The sequence below is a fragment of the Varroa destructor genome, unplaced genomic scaffold, assembly GCF_002443255.2.
Source record: "Varroa destructor unplaced genomic scaffold, Vdes_3.0 BEIS01000006.1, whole genome shotgun sequence".
Lineage (NCBI taxonomy): Eukaryota > Metazoa > Arthropoda > Arachnida > Mesostigmata > Varroidae > Varroa > Varroa destructor.
Genome location: NW_019211459.1, coordinates 21,460,435 through 21,480,793, shown reverse-complemented (window position 1 = coordinate 21,480,793; position 20,359 = coordinate 21,460,435). Strand labels below are relative to the sequence as shown.

Genomic DNA, 20,359 nt, shown 5'->3' with positions numbered 1-20,359 from the left:
GTTTCAATTGAAATATTATACATATATATATATTATACATATATATATATATATATCTAACAGTTCAGAGAATGCAAAATTATGATTAACAATTTGTTAAGCGTCGACACTAGATTGGTGTACATTTTAGATATGGTATATCTAATGGATATTCTGGTCTAGACGCTACACAAAGGTACAGTTATCTTGAGACTGATACGGGTCTCATATAGATAGGAACCTTTCGTGCGCATCTTATAGGTTTAGGCCGCCTAAGGATTTTACTGCACGTGCGGTTATTTCTTTCTATTTCACATGCTGTTACAGATAAGTCGCTATCATGTATGTTGAGTAATATTTGTAAATATTTCACTGACTAGTTATCTGATAAAGCAGTCTACAAAAGAAATCCTTCCATAATAGTCTACACTATTTGTACATGTCTGTAGTTATATGTAGTAATAAATTTCAATGTAGATATTGATAAATTTGTCTAGAAAGAAATTTCCAATTACCATATTTTAATTAATTTTTTCCATGTGCAAATGTATCCTAGAATATATTACTTAGAAATATTTTTATCGTTACTTTTTGCAACCATAACAGATGGTTTACGTCGCCGAAATCATTCTTCTTTATGATACATTACAGCAAGATAAATTGTGACTTGTGTGGCCGTATGGTCCATTACTCGGATATGCAGTGAGAGTTGGTGAGTACCTTTCTCTACCCTATGAGATACCTAAGAAAGTTATACTCCAAGATTATCAAGCCTCGAATATTTCTCAGAATAGTTCGTTGAAAAGGTGGTCACCTGACCCTCTGAGCCCCCGGCAGGCGATCAATTGCAATTCTACAAGCCACTCGAAATATAATTTTTTACCTATTCTAGCCTAATTATTGCTGTTTCTCATGTTTTTTAATGATCTTTTTTTGTTTTTTTTTTGCTACCCAACTATGCATAGATCCGCTACGGTAGAGTATTTTGAACAAAATATATAGCATGCGCAAAATATACAGTTTCTGTTCTAAAGTTTCCCTATATTTACGAGAAGCGTCTATCGACACTGAAACAGTTACATAACTTTAAGAAAATACCACGCATCTTGTCCAGAATGTTGGGCCTATCGGACCATCTCACCGAGCCTTCTATGCTTTGTTCCGTCTCCATCATGTCTACACTACCAGAAGGAGACTCGCCGCCGATTGGTTCGTTATAATTCCGTCGTTTTACCGCTGTTCGTTTGCATCGCGTTCGGTCGATGTCATCCCGTCTATTAACGAGAGAGGCAGACAGTTAATTCGATGGTGCGGCCGCTACCTAGATAGAATCTAGATAGTAAGTGTCGAAAGTGGTGGGGCAGCAAAGTAAAAAAAAGGACCGAGCAGATAGGACAGCAGCCTGTCTGGCTAGCTGGGTGAGCGAAAACGAGCGAACCGCTGAGTCTGCCGCTACGGTAGTGGCACAGAGGCCAATCACCAAGTTCTACAGAAAACTAGCAGTAGTAGAATTTCTGCTAGAGCTGCGTGATTACCATTTATGTTACTGGCCGAAGAAGGATTTCAGCAGGAAAAGTGCAGTGGAACGGCCGGTTCGCGGATCTGCCCATCCGGCCAGGACCAGCCGTACTCCAGTTGGGCTGCAACAGCGACCTGCCATCAGTAGAAGCCGGAATAGAACTGCGGTTTAACCGCGGGGACAGTTGATACCAGTGAAGTTGATTGTGATTTTCGTTAGGTTCTGCGTTTTCGAACGGAGAAATTGGAAAAAACTTTCGACAAGCGAAATTCTTACTGCAGGAGATCCGCTGCACAAACGCCGATTGTCTAGGACTCAGCAACTATTGCAGTGGCAGGGCAGACATTTTTCGATCAGTCGGTCAATCGTGGAAAAGAGTGTCCCTACATTACCCTTTTGGATGCATATGTAGAACTGCATGTAATTATTGTTGAGTTTGTTGTCGTATTATGTCGTGTGTGCGTATGCGGATGTGTCTCCATATAATCTCATTTTCGTGTACGTCGTCCTATGTCGAACCAACCTTGCGATCTATGCTATTTCTTGTCGTCTGATTGGCAGAAAGAGCCAGACGTCCATAACTGCACAGGAATGAGATTGTTCCTCTCTGCTAAGTTTGTCGGAAGAGCGCAAAAATCGAGGCTAGATTAAAAAACAAATCTTCTTTTCAAACAAGCTATTACCGGAATCGTCTCAGATATTTCGACGACTGACCTACTGTTCGCGTTCATCATTTGCAAGGAAGGCGAACCAGTGACTAAAAAAATAGAACACTTACCGGATTGTATAGACAACACTGCTTGTTTTCTTTCTATTTGGGACTACATCTAGCTATTCGAAACTCGTGGCTTACCTACTCACCAGCTGATTGGAAATTAATCAGCTACCTTGTATATTTAACTGTTAATGCTAGCGCTCGACGTGGATGTACGCCTGCCCGTACCGATTCAGGATCAGCTGTCTATTCAACTGACCTGAAGCAGGGCTACTGAAATGCTATAACAACAGATATTGCTACTGCCAAATAGAACACTGCTGTTCTCCTGAGAAGATTATTGCCGGATTCGTTGATGTATTTGTCGTTCTCGATTCATTTCGTTGTCATCAATCGGTAGCTGGTAATGTAGCCTCAATACAGCTGATGCCAGAATGGAATACGATTGGATCGGTCGTACGTAGAGGGTGTTGACGTGACGTTACCGGTGGTGGTGCTGCCGCTCTAAGAGTAGTTGCTGTTAGCAACGATGATGACGCTGGTGTCTTGCAGCTGAGAAAGAAAAGATTTACTGCACCCGTTGCTTAGCTAGGAAAAAAAAGGTAACAAAGGCGATTCACGTCATCGTTGAACAGGTTTAACAAACAAGCGTTGTAGTATTTCATGAGGAGCGTCAACCTAAAAAAAAAGAAAAATTAAAGGGGGCTAAAAGAATACGGAAATTGGTTAGTAAATAAAAAGTTCAGTTAGAGAGACAATTTTTTCGTCGCCAAAATTCAACCGGTTAGCGTATCCTAGTAACCCCAGTTTATTATTTTTTGTAAGGACGGAAGCCCTCATGTCAGCGCTAACATCGTTATAACGACCGATAACGTACGATTTATTAGTGAAATAGAGTTCAATCACTTAGTGGAAAAAGCTAGCCGATCTTGACCTAACAACTCCGACGTATTTGCTGCTTTGTATTTTATTATATCAGAAGTGCTTAAGCTGATTGCGGTCATTTTGCTGCTGCTTCTAGCCCAGCCGACGTTCGCGTCAAACGAGCGTCGCAATCAGCAGGCGAAAAGTGTTGGCTGGGCCCCCCTCTAAAGAACAAAGCAAAAAGAAAACATAACTGTATTGTCCAGCGACTCGGATTCTGACTGGCGCTGTTGGACTGATTTGGTAGGTGGTAAAAGGCGATGCTGGTAGAAGAAAAATAGAGGATTTAGTCTTGCGCGAAGGTCTATGCCATTGAAGAACGGTGTATATGGGAGCGTAGCATTATTTCTCTATCGGAGCAAACGACTGTGGATTGCCTTCGGAATAAGTAGTGCTTGTCCGGTCATTGGTGGTCACGGTTCTTGCCAGACTTATCGAATAGTCACGCAAATTCGAAAGCCTCCGCTGCCGGCTAGACCAAGAAGCGAAACACGACTCTCTCCCATCGCTGTTTTCCCAACGATCAACTGACAAGCACTTAATAGAAAAGGATACACAAAACCTACCGTAACAGCGATAGCGAAAGTGCAGAAAATCGGCAATAAAGTCCAGGTCAAGACTTTTTGTTATCGAGCAGGACAGCGTAAGGACCAGCAGACAAAACGACGACGAAGACGGGAAGAGCATCGAATAATTCTTGATCCTACTGGATTGCAGTCATGGGCGATCAGCTGACTGCTGAAGAGGTTCGTATCGTGGGACATGCAGTTCAGCATTGAGTGTACAGAAAGGAATTCCTTGGTTTAGGGCCACGAGACTATGTTGAATTAACAGCTAACAATTTTTTATGACGCCTTTTATTCGTCGTTTAGAAATACCGGGTAAGTTTTTGTCCAGGTTACAACATAGTCGGGCAATGAAAATGTGTAGTTAATGTTCCTTACTGCGTTGAATTATGGTTTCGGTGTAGCTAAACACCGCAAAGCTCCCGCGATTATTTAAACATTTTAAGTTGTAAGTGGGGTACTATCATTGAAGCTGCTGATTCAGAATCGTACATGTGGGGTACATCTGCTGCATACAGAGTTTGGTCCATATCTGCTTAACTACAACCTTACGTGGATATTTCTTAAGATGTTTTGCTCACTTGTGGCAGGCTCATTTGGTTGCGCCTCAGGCCACACAAACTGTAAACGCGCCACATGCTATTATCGCTCTCCAAGGACACTATAAGAGATTGCAGCAATATAGACAAATAAAAAAAACCTATCCAAACGAAAGTAGACGACACGCACATTTGAAAATATTTGAGATTAAAAATATGCTGCATTACTTGAGTCAAGCAAGAACCCTATACGTGCTGCTTAAATTTTCGACTAGGGGTTGTATATGTTCAGGAAGGGTATCTCGTACACGTGTTTGACCTGCCAAGGGTGACTGTAGATTGAAAATTATGTGCCTAGTTTTTTTCTGCATATCGCGTTGAGTGATTTTTTTTGTTACAAACTTTTTTCCGTAGTTGAGGAAGAAACGCCTGGCTCGGCTAGCAACGCCTCCAGTAGAGGCTACGCCTGCAGTCACTGGTGGCGCTGCTCCAATAGTGACCGCCCCTGTGAGTCCAGCTGTTCCTACGGCATCCCCCCATGGACCCCCTGGTTCCACAATAACCACGACACCGTCCACTTCCAGTGTGCATGGAAGCAAAAAGGATATAGGTAAGCAAAAAGAACACAGTTTTCACGGGGCAAGCGATCCGTTTCTTTTCCATGGATACCCTCCAGAGCAAATTGAACTTATGAAATAGATTACACCGTGCTTTTGCAGTGAATCTGCAGTGTTTTCAAGCTTATTTTTAGTCACATTCGCACAATGGTTTCGTTTTAAATCAGTGGTTAAAATTAGACGTACGTTTTTTTCGAACTCAAATTAATGTAGTGGAAAAAATGTAAAACAATTTCAGACGAACAGCACTAGGCAAACGCTCGGTATTCTACTGTCAATAACAGGTTCGGGTCCTAGATTCACCTGCAATTGCACCACTGTATTTATTAATAGTATCGGTTAAACTAACGTAACTTTCGGTAACTCTGTCACCAATTCCTAGTAAACCTAATGGTGTGTGTAACTTCTTAGAGACAATTTTCGATTTTGTTTTATTATATTCTCTTCGCAGATGATTTATCGACTGTTGTTTCAGCAGCAACAGCTCGCAAATCTTCAGAAGATGCGACTGGCATGGAGTTGGACGAGTCTACGAACCACAGCGTAAGTCATAGCCATGCGGGCGCTCATCATGCCGGATCGAAGAAAGGCGGACCGGCTGGCCTACCAGTCGAATCCTGTAAAAGACAGAAGTCATTACAGGGCACGGAGCTAACCAGAGTTCCCGGAGTACACGCGTACGACCCAAGTACTGCACCTCCTCCGAAGCGGTTAGTGTTTAGTGTTGAAACTACTGAACAGTTAGCTTCAACTGAAGATTAATGTGCAATTCTCGCACTAAAAACTTCCAATTGAGCCATATATCTCCCATATATCTTGAGCCATATATCTTGACAGTACAATGCGACCAGACAGGCCACTATCTGTTGTAGCATTACGTAATTAATACAGCGCACCAATGCAGATACATAGCTTCTGCACTGGATGAATCGCAAGGCTTTTCAAGCCTAGTTGTCAGCTGTCCGATTAATAGTCTTCCATTTGAATTCATTCAACAAATTATTGCTACTCTTTTTCTAAACGCGCGTCGCTGATCATGCCCGTTCTGTGGATTAGGTCGACACCTGACAGCGACGCTGAAGCGATGGAGGTAGATGAACCGAGCTTCGATAGAAGCACAACTGCAACAACGATACCCTCAGCAACGGCCGGTGCAGTTGTCCAAGCACAACATGCACGTGCGTTCGTTGCGTGCACGTCGATAGTCAGCACAACCCAAACGAGTTCGACGACGACGACAACGACGACAACAATGAACCGGATGGAACCCACAATAGGAGGGACGATAGGGAGCGCAGATGTCGCAGCAAAAATTTCGTTGACCGAAAGTGACCCAAACTTCACCAGAATGCAGGACACTATTCGCAAAATCCTACTCCCTGAAAAAGCTAATCCAGTCTTGCTTGAAGTTGGTGCAAGCATAAACCGTAGTACAGATTTCACAGGCGTCGCTCACATTGTTAGTATTAGCAATCGTTTTACATACGATAGGATGTGGTGTGTGTTATGATGAACAACGTGACGGTTAGAGCCTTCAACACCATTTAACATATTGTGCAAATTCTCGTTTCTTTTTATCTAAATCATCGCTGTGAGAGAGAGAAATAAAATATCATTTATTTCTCTCTCTTTCAAAACATATATATATCCCGTTGATAATCAGTAGTGTTCAACGAGTGCAATTTAAACCCATGCAATGGGTTTTGACGATTCGACTTTTCCAAGAATTTCTCTTCATGCGTTCTGTGTGTATGTTTGTTTGTTATTAACTCCTATTGTGGTTATAGGTTGTAGCTAAATGTATTGCCATGTACAGAGAAGCAGAAAATGAGGTGTCAAGACCCAAAGCTTCTGGGCCTACGAGCGCCTTCACATCTGGAGCAGCCTCATTGCCTGTCCCTGCTGAATCCGACAATCCAGTTAGCTATCTGGCAGGCTGCTACGAGAGAACTTTTGTCCTGGAGAAGGAGCTCCTTCGACGAAGTGAGGGATGTCCCATACAAGAGGTGCTGACAGAAATAAGAGTCCAGTGTCTAGCATACAGCCGATTACTTTTGTCTGGAGCGATTACCTGCCGGTGGTTAGAGGCTAAAAGTCGATCAGAGTGCTCGGCCCCTGATGGCCGCGGCTCTTCGAGTTTACATGAGCTGCACGAAGAGTTCTTCAACTCAATGCTCCAAGAGAAATTCCCGCCGAATTTTGTCGTCGATCTCATATTGGGCTGCAGTCATGAGGTGTGGTAGTGGTTTTGTGATTGAAGTTTTATTAATCGTCTAATGCTTGCCTGCTTAGTGGCTGTAGAGTACGAATAGTAATTTAATACGATAAAGGATTACTTTCTTGAGATTCCGGTCCTTAAATATCTGCTGGTTTCTCTATTACAGTTTCTAATTAAACTATAGACTATTACGGTTTTATGAAGAGTTAACTAAACGAGTGCTTAGAAAAAATAGAAAAAATAGTTAAATTCGACCCGAATTTAATAATATTTTAGAATAGGCAAGAAAAGTATATATGCGCTTTTTATCGGTTGGAAAATACAGGACTGTCTATTCGTTTACCTCTTAAGTACATGAAAAGTTTATCTTAGTGTGCTTTTGAGGCATTTTAATAAAATTACAGATAGTCCTTTGTTGCTGCTATTAAATAGAAACACCTTGATCTTCTTTTTATGAGCAGGAATTTGCTAGTATTTTCAATCCGGTAATCAAAATGTTATACATTGGTATGGGAGGTGCTTCCTACGCACATCAGGGCTATCGCGAGTACCTGAAGCTTTTACGGGAACTTTGCACTGTGAAGTACGCTTCGAGCAACGTTCGGCCGTTTTGCGATTTACTGGTTTCTAACGAAGCCTTCCTACCACTCGAAGTTCTAGATAGCCCATACGCAGGCCTTGAGGTAATGCATCGATCACTGCTTGGGCCGTTCCTTTCACTGAGCTTATTTGCTCAGGACAACCCGGAGGTAAGCGTAATGGTTTTTGTATGAAATATATCTGTATAGTAGTTTAAGAAATCCACTATTCCCGTGCTCAATATTTGTATAATATGACCTGACCATTCTTTGGTTTTTACTCTCGTTATCATTTTTAATGAGCTCTTTATTACAGAAGAAATTTTGTCACAATTTATCACTGCTTTTTAGGTACTATTTCGGGTTGGGAGAAAGCAAATTTAAACGATTTTATATGCAAGTAATATAAAATTCTGAATCAACTGGCTCATGTGACAGGTTGTTTCGGCTTTCTTCGGTGGAGATCACTCGATATCGCCCAATGGTGTATCGCTAGTTGGGCGTAGTAATCAAACAGAGGCCAGCGTGTTACAAGATATGATGCACCTCAGCAGGCAGTTACTCTGCGATATTGTTCACGCTATTCTAGTGAACCCATCATCACGGGCGATTATGCTTTCATGGCTAGTATCCGTCGTGAAAGCGAATGATAAACGATCTCAATTACGCCCTGATGATATGGTCGTGGCGACAGATGGCTTCATGATCAATCTTATGGTCGTAATGCAACAATTAAGCCTCAAAGTCCGCGCTGATAAGGTACGCCCTAATAATCGATGTATATACATATAGAATAGAACAATGAAACGTTTTGACAAGTTTACAAGGATTATTCTTACCGGTTTGTTCGTTTTTATGCTATACAGTTTGTTAGGAATTTGGGCTAGTCGAATACGTAGAGCCTAGTTTCATAATTAGAAATTGTCCTCTCTTATATAGTATTACTATTCTACTAGTATTACTATATAGTTCCGTTTGTGTCAAGCATACGAGTAGCTTGTATCGTTACTATCAATTTTATCATAGGTGGACCCGTACTATTTGTTCCACCCGACCAGTCAGCTGGGCGAGCACCAGTATAGCGTCAGCAAGGACACGTGCCTTCGAATGACAGAACAGGAGTTGATTGAATTTCGGGCCGAGCTTAAGGCTAATCCGTCGTGGCAACAAAAGGAGACGAAGTTCACAACTGAATGTATGTTTCTTAGCGTTTACGTCCACCATCTCTCCATCGTTCCGTGTGTTCAACGATACGTACGACGGTTACGCTATATTCGTGAGCTGCAACGTGCTGTCACTGAGTTGGAAGGAACCGAAAGCCTATGGAAAGTTATCCCTCACCTAAACAATCAAAACAGTCGGAGCTTAGCAAAATGGCGCAGTCAACTTAAGAAACTGCACATCAGTAAACAGTCAGCTGATGTGGTCCTCTTTGACCGGTCGTTGGTACTACGTTGTCTCGACTTCTACGACAATCTCGCTCAGCTTCTTCTGCATATACTAGGCACGCCCGTTACGCAAACAAGCAGTAGCAGTATGATACCGCCTGTGTCAAAGCTGTTCTCCGCGATGCCCGCCTGGTTTATCGAAGACATTGCCGACTTCATTCTGTTTGTCATCCAGCATAAGCCTCGATACGTCAGCGAATTGAATTCGGCGGCTTTGGTACACCTTCTCGTGTTGCTTGTATGCGCCCCACACTATGTTTCGAACCCTTATCTGACAGCGAAACTTATCGAAGTTATGTTCCTGCTGTCGCCAGGCGTTCAGAAGTTCACCGAAAAGCTCTACCTGCAGATTCGGACAAATCCGATTGCGGAACAGCATCTGATCGTGTCTCTAATGAAATTTTATGCCGATATCGAAACGACGGGCGCATCGAGCGAGTTCTATGATAAGTTTACGATTCGCTACCACACTTCCATCGTGTTCAAGTTGTTATGGGAAAACCAGAATCATCGACACCAGGTGATCGAGGAATCATCAAACGGGAAACAATTTGTCAAGTATGATCCATTATACGTTTTGAAATCGAAACTGAAAGTATAAAATTGTTTTCCGATTTTTCTTGATATTCGGTTTATTCAATTTAAGCTTTTATTTTCTGCTTTTACTTTTATGACCATGTGTTCATCCTGCAGATTTATTAACATGCTCATGAACGACACGACGTTTCTACTTGACGAAAGCCTACAGTCATTGAAAAGAATTCACGAGCTGCAGGAAGCGATGAAGGATCAGGCAGCGTGGACTTCCCAGCCACGTGAAGTTCAACAGTCACGGGCCGCGCAACTTGCCACGGATGAACGGCAGTGTCGATCCTATCTGACTTTGGCGCGAGAGAGCGTCGACATGCTGCATTATCTCAGCCAGGACATCAAGGAGCCGTTCACAAGGCCCGAGCTTGCTGACCGTTTGGCAGCAATGCTCAACTTCAATTTGCAACAGCTGTGCGGGCCTAAGTGTAAGAATCTCAAGGTTAAAAATGGCGATAAATATGGCTGGGAACCGCGCCGACTACTAAATCAGTTGGTTGATATCTACCTGCATCTTGACTGTGATAAGTTCGAGCAGGCCATCGCTAACGATGAACGCTCATACAGGTAGGTAGCTGTTCCCTGCTTTAGGCAAACTGTTCGATCAATCAAACTCATTTATTCATTTCTGTTTTCGTTTAAACACTTTATTCAACCAGATAAATAAACTGATGATAGTAACTTGGCACAATAAATCTAAACGTATTCTTCGGTTTGTTAGCGAGCCAGGCTATCAGATAAGTATTGTCTTACCTAATTCAATGTTATGTGGTATAGTGTGTCAAAGCTATTTTCCACAGGAGGATTTGTATGGAGTTTTAGGTGGCCTGATGGCTCGCAGGGTTTGCTGTTCACTGCATAATCTATTTACATATATCCAGCTCCTCTAGGTGACAACTGAAACACATATTCATCTAGGCTATATATACGATTTAGATACATACAGCGTGTAGCCTTGTGCAGGTGTCTACGTAGAAGACGTGTACTTTCAAATTAGTTTCTTATATTAATCTTGCAGGCCTGAACTTTTCGAAGATGCAGTGTCAAGAATCAACAAGGCGATGCTTAAGAGTGATAGTCAAATCAAGCAGTTCCAGGACCTAGCGGCTCGCGTCCACCGGGTGCTCAAGGTGATTATGATAATAAATCTATTAGACTTATCGTGTTAAGACATTGATTATATTTCAACCAAGATTTTTTATATGCTCATTACGTAACTAATACACTCTCATTCAGGAACGACGTGAGATAGACTTCTCCGACGCTCCCGAAGAGTTCCGCGACCCGCTCATGGACACACTTATGGAGGATCCTGTATTGTTGCCGTCTGGCCACACCATCGATCGAGCCACCATCGTGCGACACCTACTTAACTCTGCTACGGACCCCTTCAACCGGCAACCTCTTCAGGAGGACATGCTTACCTCAGGTAGGTAGCTGTTCTAAAACGTAGATAGTTCTCGATTTGTCGTATTATCTTCACTGAGCCTTAATTAACGTTCGTTCTAGTTCGTTATCATTATTATGCACTAGGAAGATGGTGACAGTCACCTTATTTATGTGCGTAACATTGACCAAGTTATATATCTTCTATATTTTCAGGGCAAGAGGATTGGAGCGTTATATTTCTTCATTTTCCTATTGCTGTATAAGTATAGTTGTATTTTCTTCAGCTTTAAACGCTGCCATATACTTGTATTAACACTGAATATAAGACCTATGCTTCATTTCAGCTACGGATCTCAAGGCAAAGATCATGGAGTGGAAAGCACAAAAATATCAAGCAGCAAGAAGCAGCGCGAGTGCATCTCACAAAATAGGCTGTGAAACTTGTCCAATGGAGAAGAAATCGAATAATGACGGAACAGGAGCCGGGCCCTCAAGTGGGCAATCTTAGATCGCTCAGAGGATTACCCCCAGAGTAAAACTGGAAATAATTGATGAGGGACGACCTAGCCAACAACAAGGAGACACCGTCACTATAATTAATAGGGCAACAAACGAATGAAGCACAAATGCTGCTTGTGAAAAAAACTTCTTCGAATTTCGTCTGCTTACAAACGTGATGGGATGACGAAGCGACACACGAAGAAACACCTGACGCAAACAAGCAACAAAAAACAAAACCCAAGTATGCGTACATATATATATTATATATAATATATATATATATATATATATATATATATATATATTATATATAAGACTCAGTCACGTGTGAATATACTGCTATTATATAGAAAAAGATACAGTAAATATATTACGTTAAAGCGTTTACATGGAAAATGACCGGACTATCCACCCGCAGAGATCACATGGCAGTAAGGTCTTGTAAATTGATCCTTTTCATAATTATAGTACGCGTTTTTTCAGTTTTTTACTTTCTACACGACATTGTAAGTCTGTCATATAAGCAGGGCCTGTAAGTACTCTAATAGACTGCGTACATACATTCGTTTGTCCCAATGTTTGTGTACGTATTTGTAGGCACAATGCGAGAGGTTCGTAGAAACTGACAACCATCTTCCACTTTCTACAGCGCTTGATTAATTTCAAATGAACTTGAGCTTCACCGTAACAGAAAAGTGGCTAAAAACGTATTTCACATTATGCTTCTATTGTTTGACAACGGGGCAAATCTTGACCAAAGCAGGTAATAGCCCAGCGCTCTGCTATTTCTGAGTACGCGTCCGCTAAAGCAAGAGCCCATTGTATCAAGTGCAGTTAACATGTCAGAATAGGGCAAAATCCGCAACATGTGTTACACACATGGTAAAAGCCGCCGACAGGGAAACGATATCCAACAAGGGATGCATCGAATTTTGTAGTTTCCTGCTTAGCTAGGGGTACGTGCTAGACAATATATCGAAAGGATCGATACAGGCAATGCTTGTGGATTGGTTCCAATTAGAATTCAATCGAATTATTGAAGACTGTAGGTAATCTACCTATACAATATGAAGCTAATTGAATGGCTCTAAGATAGTAAGTTGTCATAGCTTGCTTTGTTCTGTCAAGCGGTCGATTCGCTAAGCCTAATTCCCGGTAACAGTTGAACGGCCAACTGAGATAGCCATGCTCAAGAAACACGCTTTGCAGACAAACCCTATAGAGTCACGCACACTGCACTTTGCTAATTATTCCATTAGCAACTCGAAATTATGGCCGAGATCGGGGATGAACAAGGTGCTTTCTAGATTTGTTTTTGCGTAACGTCAACGAGTAGAGAGTTTTACATGGCTATCAATGTATCAATGGGTGGGACTACCAAGGCTGAATTACGACGGATGATGAATTTATAGAAATAGGTTATACGGTGCTGCATTTCGCAACCTGACATAGTCTACGTATGAGTGATATGAGAATTTTGTTAACGAGTGGGTGATTTTATCTGAGGTAAGGGTAGCCAAGTATGCGCCCCTTCTCGGCTCGGCGATAAGTGACAACAAATGGACTAGAAGTTTTTACGTTGACAGATTGAGTATGAAATTCATCATACAGTGCTTAACAATTTTTATCAATGGCAAATTTTTGTCAAACTCATAATTTAACCTTGACCCCCGTTCGTGAGTTACAGGCAAATGCAAACAGATTCAGACGGCCCTTATTAGAAATGCTTGGATAACAACACATCATTTTTCGCCTTCAGATAACAATACGGATTAAAATATTTCAATTAAAATAGGTCTCGATTCTCATCTCGAAAGTGCGAGCACTCTCGTTAGAATCACATTGAAGGCATATCGACATGACTTCGACCCAGCGTTTACGAGAAAACCACTCCGGTTTTTTCTTCAGGCCAAATTAACAGGCAAACTCTTGATACTGGACGAAATGGTTCGTAAGTCAAGAATCAGAGAAAATGATAAATGGACGTGGCGTGATAGGGAGTGATCAACAGTGTATATGAACATGATGGATGCGAGTGTGAACCACAATATTATGACTGATGACAGTTTTATAAATTATACCACGACCGACCGACCGACCAGCCGGAGTCTGTACAAAAAACTAGGAATGATTTATAAAACAGCTGAAGCTGAAACAATGTAGGTGTAAATAAACGATACATGTTTTGCACTTAGCTCACTATATCTGTCTTTATTTAATGCATTTGTATATTATACATAGTGTATATCATTACAGTTACAAGTCTATGTATTAATGTACCATCGTCCAAAAATTTTCAATGAGAACAGTTGATAAAAAGCCGCAAGGATGCTCAACTTATTGAGAGCATTTATCTCTTGTTTATAGATGCAATAAACAATTGAGCTATTCAATGAAAACTGCGTAACCGTAAACCCTTAGTAACTCAATCATTTTCTGTGAGACGTAGCTATAAAAGAAAATGCCACTGAAATATAAACGGCATCTATTTAAATCTATTTTGCCTTTTTATTAACAAGACGAATGTCCTTTTTCACTGGACGTCTCAGGCAGCGAAAATCTATAGTTGTTGGCGCTAAGTTTGGAGCTTCTCTAATACGATGTCAGGGGCATCTCGAACGGATGAATGTGGCGATCCTTAGGCGTATCGCATGATCCTGCCCAGCGAACCCAGACGCGCTCTGAACGTCTGCACGAATCCACTCGTAACCGACAATGAGAAGTAAACGTCGAGTTGTTGGAACCACACACCTACATATATGAAAGTGATAAGTTAAAAGATCAATATCGACGTATTGATATTGCAATGCTACGTAGCATATTTCCACTGATAATAGCATCTATCTATAAATAATGTGACCATTTGTTGAGCGGTACGCATTCAGTTAACAAAAATAAACACAATGCAAATATGCTCACCGGACGTGCGTTCGGATCATACGGGCACGAGTCAGGACATCTGCAAGAGGCCTGGCCTTGGTGTTCGTGACACTCCTGATTGTTTGGGCAATATTTGGTTTCGCACGGCACTGAAAGCCACAGGTGGATCATCTGGTAGGTTTAGAAGGTCTAGAAGCAAAAAGAACACGCTTGTGTGCGCCGCTGTAACATATTTTCTTAATGGCATAGTTACAGTTGTGCAGTCCAGTTGTTATTAACTTATATCGTAGGTAACTTTTTATCGAACAACAAATACGTTGTAGACGGTTAACCTGCTTTTAATCTGATGCGAAAGCCCAATGATTCAAAAAGGCTTTCGTATTTTGATTTTTTACAGCTTCAGGAGTGTTTGAGTACGTTACTCGGTTATTCTTTTAATGTAGCAGACAACAATAATGGATGCGGTTCCAAAAAGATTAGGCGCAAACGTTAAGGTGATGAACTCGTTTAGGAACTTACGGTCGCTAACGGTAGGTCGACGCGGTGGCAGTTGTGCAGCAATAGCTGCATTTAACCGATCGATATGGTCGAGAGTCACTGTAAGTGGAGGTCTCACCGATACCATGACGCCGGGCCGCACTGAGTTTAAAAAGAAGTAGCGGATATCACCAATACGCAAGAGCTCACATTCGGCATGGAGACCCTGGCAAAGTATCATAAAGGTAAGTGCGAAAAAAAAAATTTGAAATAGAGAAATTTCAAACCGAGCAAAACTTCATATTTACTGATTAATTGTTAGAATAGACGAATCCAAGGTGATTACATTTTACTAAAATAAACAAGCCATCTTAGACTCATCAGTGATGTCTTGGTTTTCGAGCACCGACGTCTGAAAGCGTTGCCAATGTACATGGCCCCTCAGACACAGCGCGCGTATATCCTACTGCCATTGCACCACTTTGCTATCCGGCTTGCGCGAGTATTACGGTTATCGGCTTGAGAAAGAGCTTAAAAACGGTAATATAATATATACGAATCTCCTTTTAATTTTTCCTACATGCCTTGACAATCATGATGGAGCCTGCAAGGTCCGAACTGCCTTTCATAACCCGGCGGATAGCCACCTGAACGGAATTCTCATCCTGAACGCTGAAAGTTTTAGGGATGATTATCAAGAGAAGATCGGTTGCACGCATGCGCATCTCATGTTCTATATACGTATGCATGAAACGTTTTTAAAACAACGGTTCGTATTTGAAAAAAAAAACAAAGAAAAATACAAAAGCGCAGAATAAAGTCGCACCTAAATGGTAGTGTCAGTTTTTTTAAACATTGCCATTTAAAGTTCCTCTTACCGGTCAACAGTCGCTGACACGATTACCTTGGAGGCTTTTTCCGCAGTTGCAATGTCCAGTCCGTTACAAAGATTCTCAGAACTTCCTGATGAACTTTGTGGCGAAACACTCATAGCACTCAAGGCGACGACCAGCGTCACGCTAAAGTGATACATACCTGCCGCGATAGAATTAAGTTTTATGATAGTTCTTGTATTTATACAGATCTATAGATATCGGCAATCCTCTACAGCGTGTCATTCGGTGTTTTTTCGTGTTCCATTTTCGTGTTCCTTTAAGGAGTATTGTTTTGAAAGATCTATGCAGATGGTGATAAACTTTGATCTCTTTAAGGCCTTTGTCTTATAGAATAGGAACATTTCAACTTCGTTTCAATTTAAATTGCAACTCAATCTTACTATTCTATCTAGCAGCCAAATTTTCATTTGAGAATAGTCTAAGACAGTCTGTATGTATTAAGAAACCAGTTGCGCTCAAACAAAGCCCGTTACCAAACAAACACCATTACATTGGGACAAACAAAATGTTGTTACTGTGTATATTTATATTAACTATTTTTGGGAACTGGGGTACGTTAACGTTGATCATACTCACTGAAATTCGGTGATAAAATATCCATTCTTATACTCACAAACTTAGCACAAGTTTTAAACGAACTGTAGATATATCGAACACAATTATGTAGATAACAACTTGATACAATGGGGGTTATCCTGCCGTACAAGGTGTGTACGCCAAACTCAAAGGCACAACATAGTATTATTCACAGATTAACTATGTTCACAGTCTAGGTCCTTTTTTCCTGTGTTTAAACCAACGGATTGTCGAGCAGAGCAGGCTTACGTCGAATCTGGCCCAGCAGCAGCAGCTGACTAGCGATTGCGTAGGAGGCATTTGCGCCAAACATGGCGAAAAGCGAATACTCGCCACACGGCACAGCCCATGTTGACGATACGAAGAGCTGCCTTTAGTTCTTCGATGGCGCTGAAAAAAGGCGGCTCCACCCAATCGGCAGTAGCCCTCGGATTCATCGTTGATGTCCTTCATCTAGCCTGCTTTTCGGGTAACCTACCCCAAAGGTACATACAAATGGACGTAAACTACCAGGCCGATATCTACACGTTTTCGTAGCAACTTTCTGAATAACTTGCTCATTACCACGAAATGAAGTGGCATCAAAGACAAGTGCGTGTATTTATATGGGCACCTTCAATAGTAATATGGATCGAAATGTCCCGTTGCTCTCCTATTATACGTTGTGTTCAACAGCTTAGTCATCCATGCAATACAAGTTATTATTGCCCATTAGTGTGTAGCAGTTATGAATTTCTAAACCAAAGCGATACATGAAGAAAACGCTTGCGTACGAAAAATATCGTCGAGACAAAATCAGCAGCAGTAGACAGGTGAGACCGTCGAACCCGTTCCCGCTATCGAATACTGTGTAAGCTATAGATGTTCAACGTGCTCGCCGTGCCCATTACATCGTAGCACCATAATGTAGCGCTAAACCTACGATTCATTTTTAATACATTAATTTCATCAGCGAAAAATTATGTGTTTGCGATAGGAAAAGGGATGTGCTATATGGACAGCACACATGTGCAATACCTTTGCTTCGATATGATTTGCTTTGGGTTAATTGTCATCTATATAACGGTTAAGAATCTCAAAAGAAACCCGACGCCCAGATCTAGGCATTTACGAGGCTAGGTCATGGTAGACATATTATAGCAAACAATTAAAACAATCATAGAGTCCGCCCCCAAAGGAAGACACTATTTTCCCATCGAGCGACTATTACAGGCAGATAGACTAGACACAACTGTACGCCTCGTTGGCTAAGCTGTCGGTCCTGATTTGGTATAGAAATAATGACAACGCTCTAGTTGCTGACAATTTTGTGTTTCGTTTCTGTTACGGGTACTTGAAATCACTAGTCCCAGATAGCTAGACTTGGATCAGGGTGGCCGACAAAACCTGCTTTGCCTCAGGCTCTTGTGAGTAGCCGGCAATAAATGATATTTCAAATGCATCGTAGGATGCGTCTAGCGTGCTAAGTTTCGAAAGCTTTTCTGGTCCTGGCTGAAAGCTGCTCGAAACAGTTGTAGCGCAGTGTGCTGCCAGTGGGGGATTTCCTATGTTAGCAAGATGGCCTTACCGGGACACTGCAGCATAGGACCGTTTAAGCGGTGAAACGTCCGTGTCGTTAGGATTTCGAACTGTCTCCGCAGCCTCCACTGCGCAAACACTAGAGCCGCTTCTGTGAAGGTATCGAAGAGCTGAGCGAAAACTCTTCGAAAGCGGAAGTGGCACGTGGATCCGATTTGAAATTTGAATTGTAGCGGGGCAAAGGAACGGTGTCGACTTCTGTCGCTTGTTTTTGTGAACTGGGTGTAACCCACATAAATGTTGATATAGCTACGGATGAAAAAAACAAGATTGTTCCCTGCGCTCTTGCTCGATGGACATCAAGCTCCGGCGCCTGACTACTTCAGTCTATTCACTATTATTTATGACGATTCGATCCAGTCCGGCGATCCTGAGTAGACCGACTCAGAAAACATTTATATGGCGGATACTTTTAATTTATCTAAAAGTCGTTTGAATAGCTATCTGGATACATTCAAATGCATGTTAAACGTTCAGTTCCCAGGTATGGATTTGTCTGCTTTTTGAGGAGTAAACCGCACAAAGGCACTGACAACACCAGGTATTGCCTTCGTGAAGGATGGTATTCTATCCTACGAAAATTTCAGTAGTCAGCCTAAAATCACGTAGCCATAATCTCCCTGAATAGGATAAAGCTGCGTTTTATTGGAAATGTAAACTTGGTATAACCAATGTTCTATTGTGGCCCCTCAGAAGCATCGGTAATGGAACATATGACTCTGTTTTTACCTTGAGACTTCCTGGTTGGATTGTGGTTGTCTTTCACTCGGTGGAAAACGTGGCAGACGGACAAATGTCAAGTTCAGATAATTTTGTACACTAGAATACTAAAATTATTTGTTACTTTCGTGCTGGTTTCTTCTAAGAAGTGGCATAAAAAGATGAAGGGCATTTGCTTGAACTATGCTTGAAATCACGCGGGTTTGAGATCGAATCTTATACGTATACTGCCGCCATCATGGAGACAAACACAACTTATAAATGTCAGATGAGCCTAAACTCCCTAGGAAAAATGCCTAATGACTTTTACAACGCTTGAAATGACTACTGACTGAGACCTACCGAACAAAACAATTTTACTTTTAATTACCATTGTCATTATTACTATCGTTGCAACTTTGAATGTGTTAAAAAATCGTCCCCCCAGGGGCTAAGTTAAATCCTCTCTTATGAGAAGTCGTGTCGTCCGTTAAGACAATTATAGTTTTCTTTTCACTCAATATGGGTAAAGCACTTTAAAATTTTACTTCAAAGATACTTTAAGTAAACAATATCCGGGAAAAAATTGATGGATGGCCACTTTATCGTAAAACATCGGTAATCTCGATATATAATTGTCTACTTTAGCAGACAAAAAATATGCAGCATCTGGCATGATATGGCAAGGCGCCATATACTTGATCCTCTGAACGTCTCTTACAATATTTCTTATTAAAATGCTAGAGACGTTTGTATATGGTCGTCGAAGACTGGTAGAGTTGGCAGTTACGGGATGCCAACCGTGCTTTTGCTGTTACTCGTAATTCGAATACGTTTCAATTCAAAGACGTAACATTATCTAGGAGCAGAATCAGAAGATGAAATTTATATGCTCTTAATGTTACAGTAGATAGATAAGGTAGAAATATGAGTAAACATAGCTATAAAAATAAAGCTAAACTGCCAATTGCGTCGATTTCAAGGTTGATTAGGTACTAGAAATGGTAATGCAGGGCTATTTTTATTATTAAAAAATTATTAATCGATTTGATAAAGCAAAGCTGCAGCGTCTTTTTGGGCTATTCAAACTTTAGGACGCCTGTTGAAACAAGAGGGGGGTGTGGTATAGATGCTAATGCGCATCTCTATCGGTGTGGCATCATGGTAACTGTGAGAGTGTAGCCATGGCTGACTTAAACCGCATCGTTTGCAAAACGTTACTGCGGCATCTTGTTCTTCATTGATCTGTTGAAGGAAGGCTCTGCTCGGTAAGACCCGTCTGAAATAATACCTTATAGCTTAAATACCAAACGTAAAAGAGCTTTGACACGTATTGTCTAAAATTTGTCCTTGAAGCAATGCAATGAACACATTGTTTGTCAGTTATTTTTTTTATCAGCGTAGGAAGTGAAGTCAGGACATACACTTCAATTGCTTGAAACTATTCGTGAAGACTATTTCTTTTTTGCGCAACAGTACCTCACTTTGTTCAAGCATGTACACCATATATATATATATATATATATATATATAGGATGGGCATGCTTCACTACAGGGAGGGGGCGAGGAAATAGGTGACGAGATCTCGCTGATATGCAAAAGGAACGTTATCTACGAGGGGTTAACACGAATCCAACTTAAATAGGAATGCTCGATCGCTTCACTTGAGTTC

The 20,359-nt window shown here is 41.4% G+C and overlaps 3 protein-coding genes across 12 annotated transcripts in view; 2 read left to right on the top strand and 1 right to left on the bottom strand.

The window, feature by feature from the left end:
- Positions 1-13,780, top strand: part of Ube4B (Ubiquitination factor E4B) — an 18,133-nt gene extending 4,353 nt beyond the window's left edge. Inside the window, exons 1-14 of one of the 4 annotated variants that reach the window (XM_022811609.2) lie at positions 1,144-2,815; positions 3,193-3,883; positions 4,657-4,852; positions 5,311-5,569; positions 5,916-6,318; positions 6,647-7,093; positions 7,539-7,826; positions 8,094-8,414; positions 8,682-9,661; positions 9,797-10,258; positions 10,710-10,821; positions 10,928-11,120; positions 11,425-11,822; positions 13,269-13,780. In XM_022811609.2, the coding sequence (XP_022667344.1) occupies positions 3,857-3,883; positions 4,657-4,852; positions 5,311-5,569; positions 5,916-6,318; positions 6,647-7,093; positions 7,539-7,826; positions 8,094-8,414; positions 8,682-9,661; positions 9,797-10,258; positions 10,710-10,821; positions 10,928-11,120; positions 11,425-11,588 (3,852 nt within the window). In that variant the 5' untranslated portion in view covers positions 1,144-2,815; positions 3,193-3,856 and the 3' untranslated portion in view covers positions 11,589-11,822; positions 13,269-13,780. Of the gene's footprint in view, positions 1-1,143; positions 2,816-3,192; positions 3,884-4,656; positions 4,853-5,310; positions 5,570-5,915; positions 6,319-6,646; positions 7,094-7,538; positions 7,827-8,093; positions 8,415-8,681; positions 9,662-9,796; positions 10,259-10,709; positions 10,822-10,927; positions 11,121-11,424; positions 11,823-13,268 lie in introns of those variants that run through there. The other 3 variants (XM_022811613.2, XM_022811611.2, XM_086993398.1) reach the window with 3 other exon arrangements.
- LOC111252940 (agrin-like) overlaps positions 13,765-20,359 on the bottom strand; it is a 19,750-nt gene continuing 13,155 nt past the window's right edge. Inside the window, exons 1-6 of one of the 3 annotated variants that reach the window (XM_022811621.2) lie at positions 16,411-16,712; positions 15,817-15,973; positions 15,523-15,610; positions 14,981-15,164; positions 14,501-14,610; positions 13,765-14,332 (exon numbers count right to left, since the gene is read on the bottom strand). In XM_022811621.2, the coding sequence (XP_022667356.1) occupies positions 14,174-14,332; positions 14,501-14,610; positions 14,981-15,164; positions 15,523-15,610; positions 15,817-15,973; positions 16,411-16,435 (723 nt within the window). In that variant the 5' untranslated portion in view covers positions 16,436-16,712 and the 3' untranslated portion in view covers positions 13,765-14,173. Of the gene's footprint in view, positions 14,333-14,500; positions 14,611-14,980; positions 15,165-15,522; positions 15,611-15,816; positions 15,974-16,410; positions 16,713-20,359 lie in introns of those variants that run through there. The other 2 variants (XM_086993400.1, XM_022811620.2) reach the window with 2 other exon arrangements.
- Positions 16,710-20,359, top strand: part of LOC111252942 (uncharacterized) — a 27,270-nt gene continuing 23,620 nt past the window's right edge. For 3 of the 5 annotated variants that reach the window (XM_022811622.2, XM_086993402.1, XM_086993401.1), the window contains exon 1: positions 16,710-16,895. In XM_022811622.2, the coding sequence (XP_022667357.1) occupies positions 16,759-16,895 (137 nt within the window). In that variant the 5' untranslated portion in view covers positions 16,710-16,758. Of the gene's footprint in view, positions 17,223-20,359 lie in introns of all 5 variants that reach the window. The other 2 variants (XR_015330511.1, XM_086993403.1) reach the window with 2 other exon arrangements.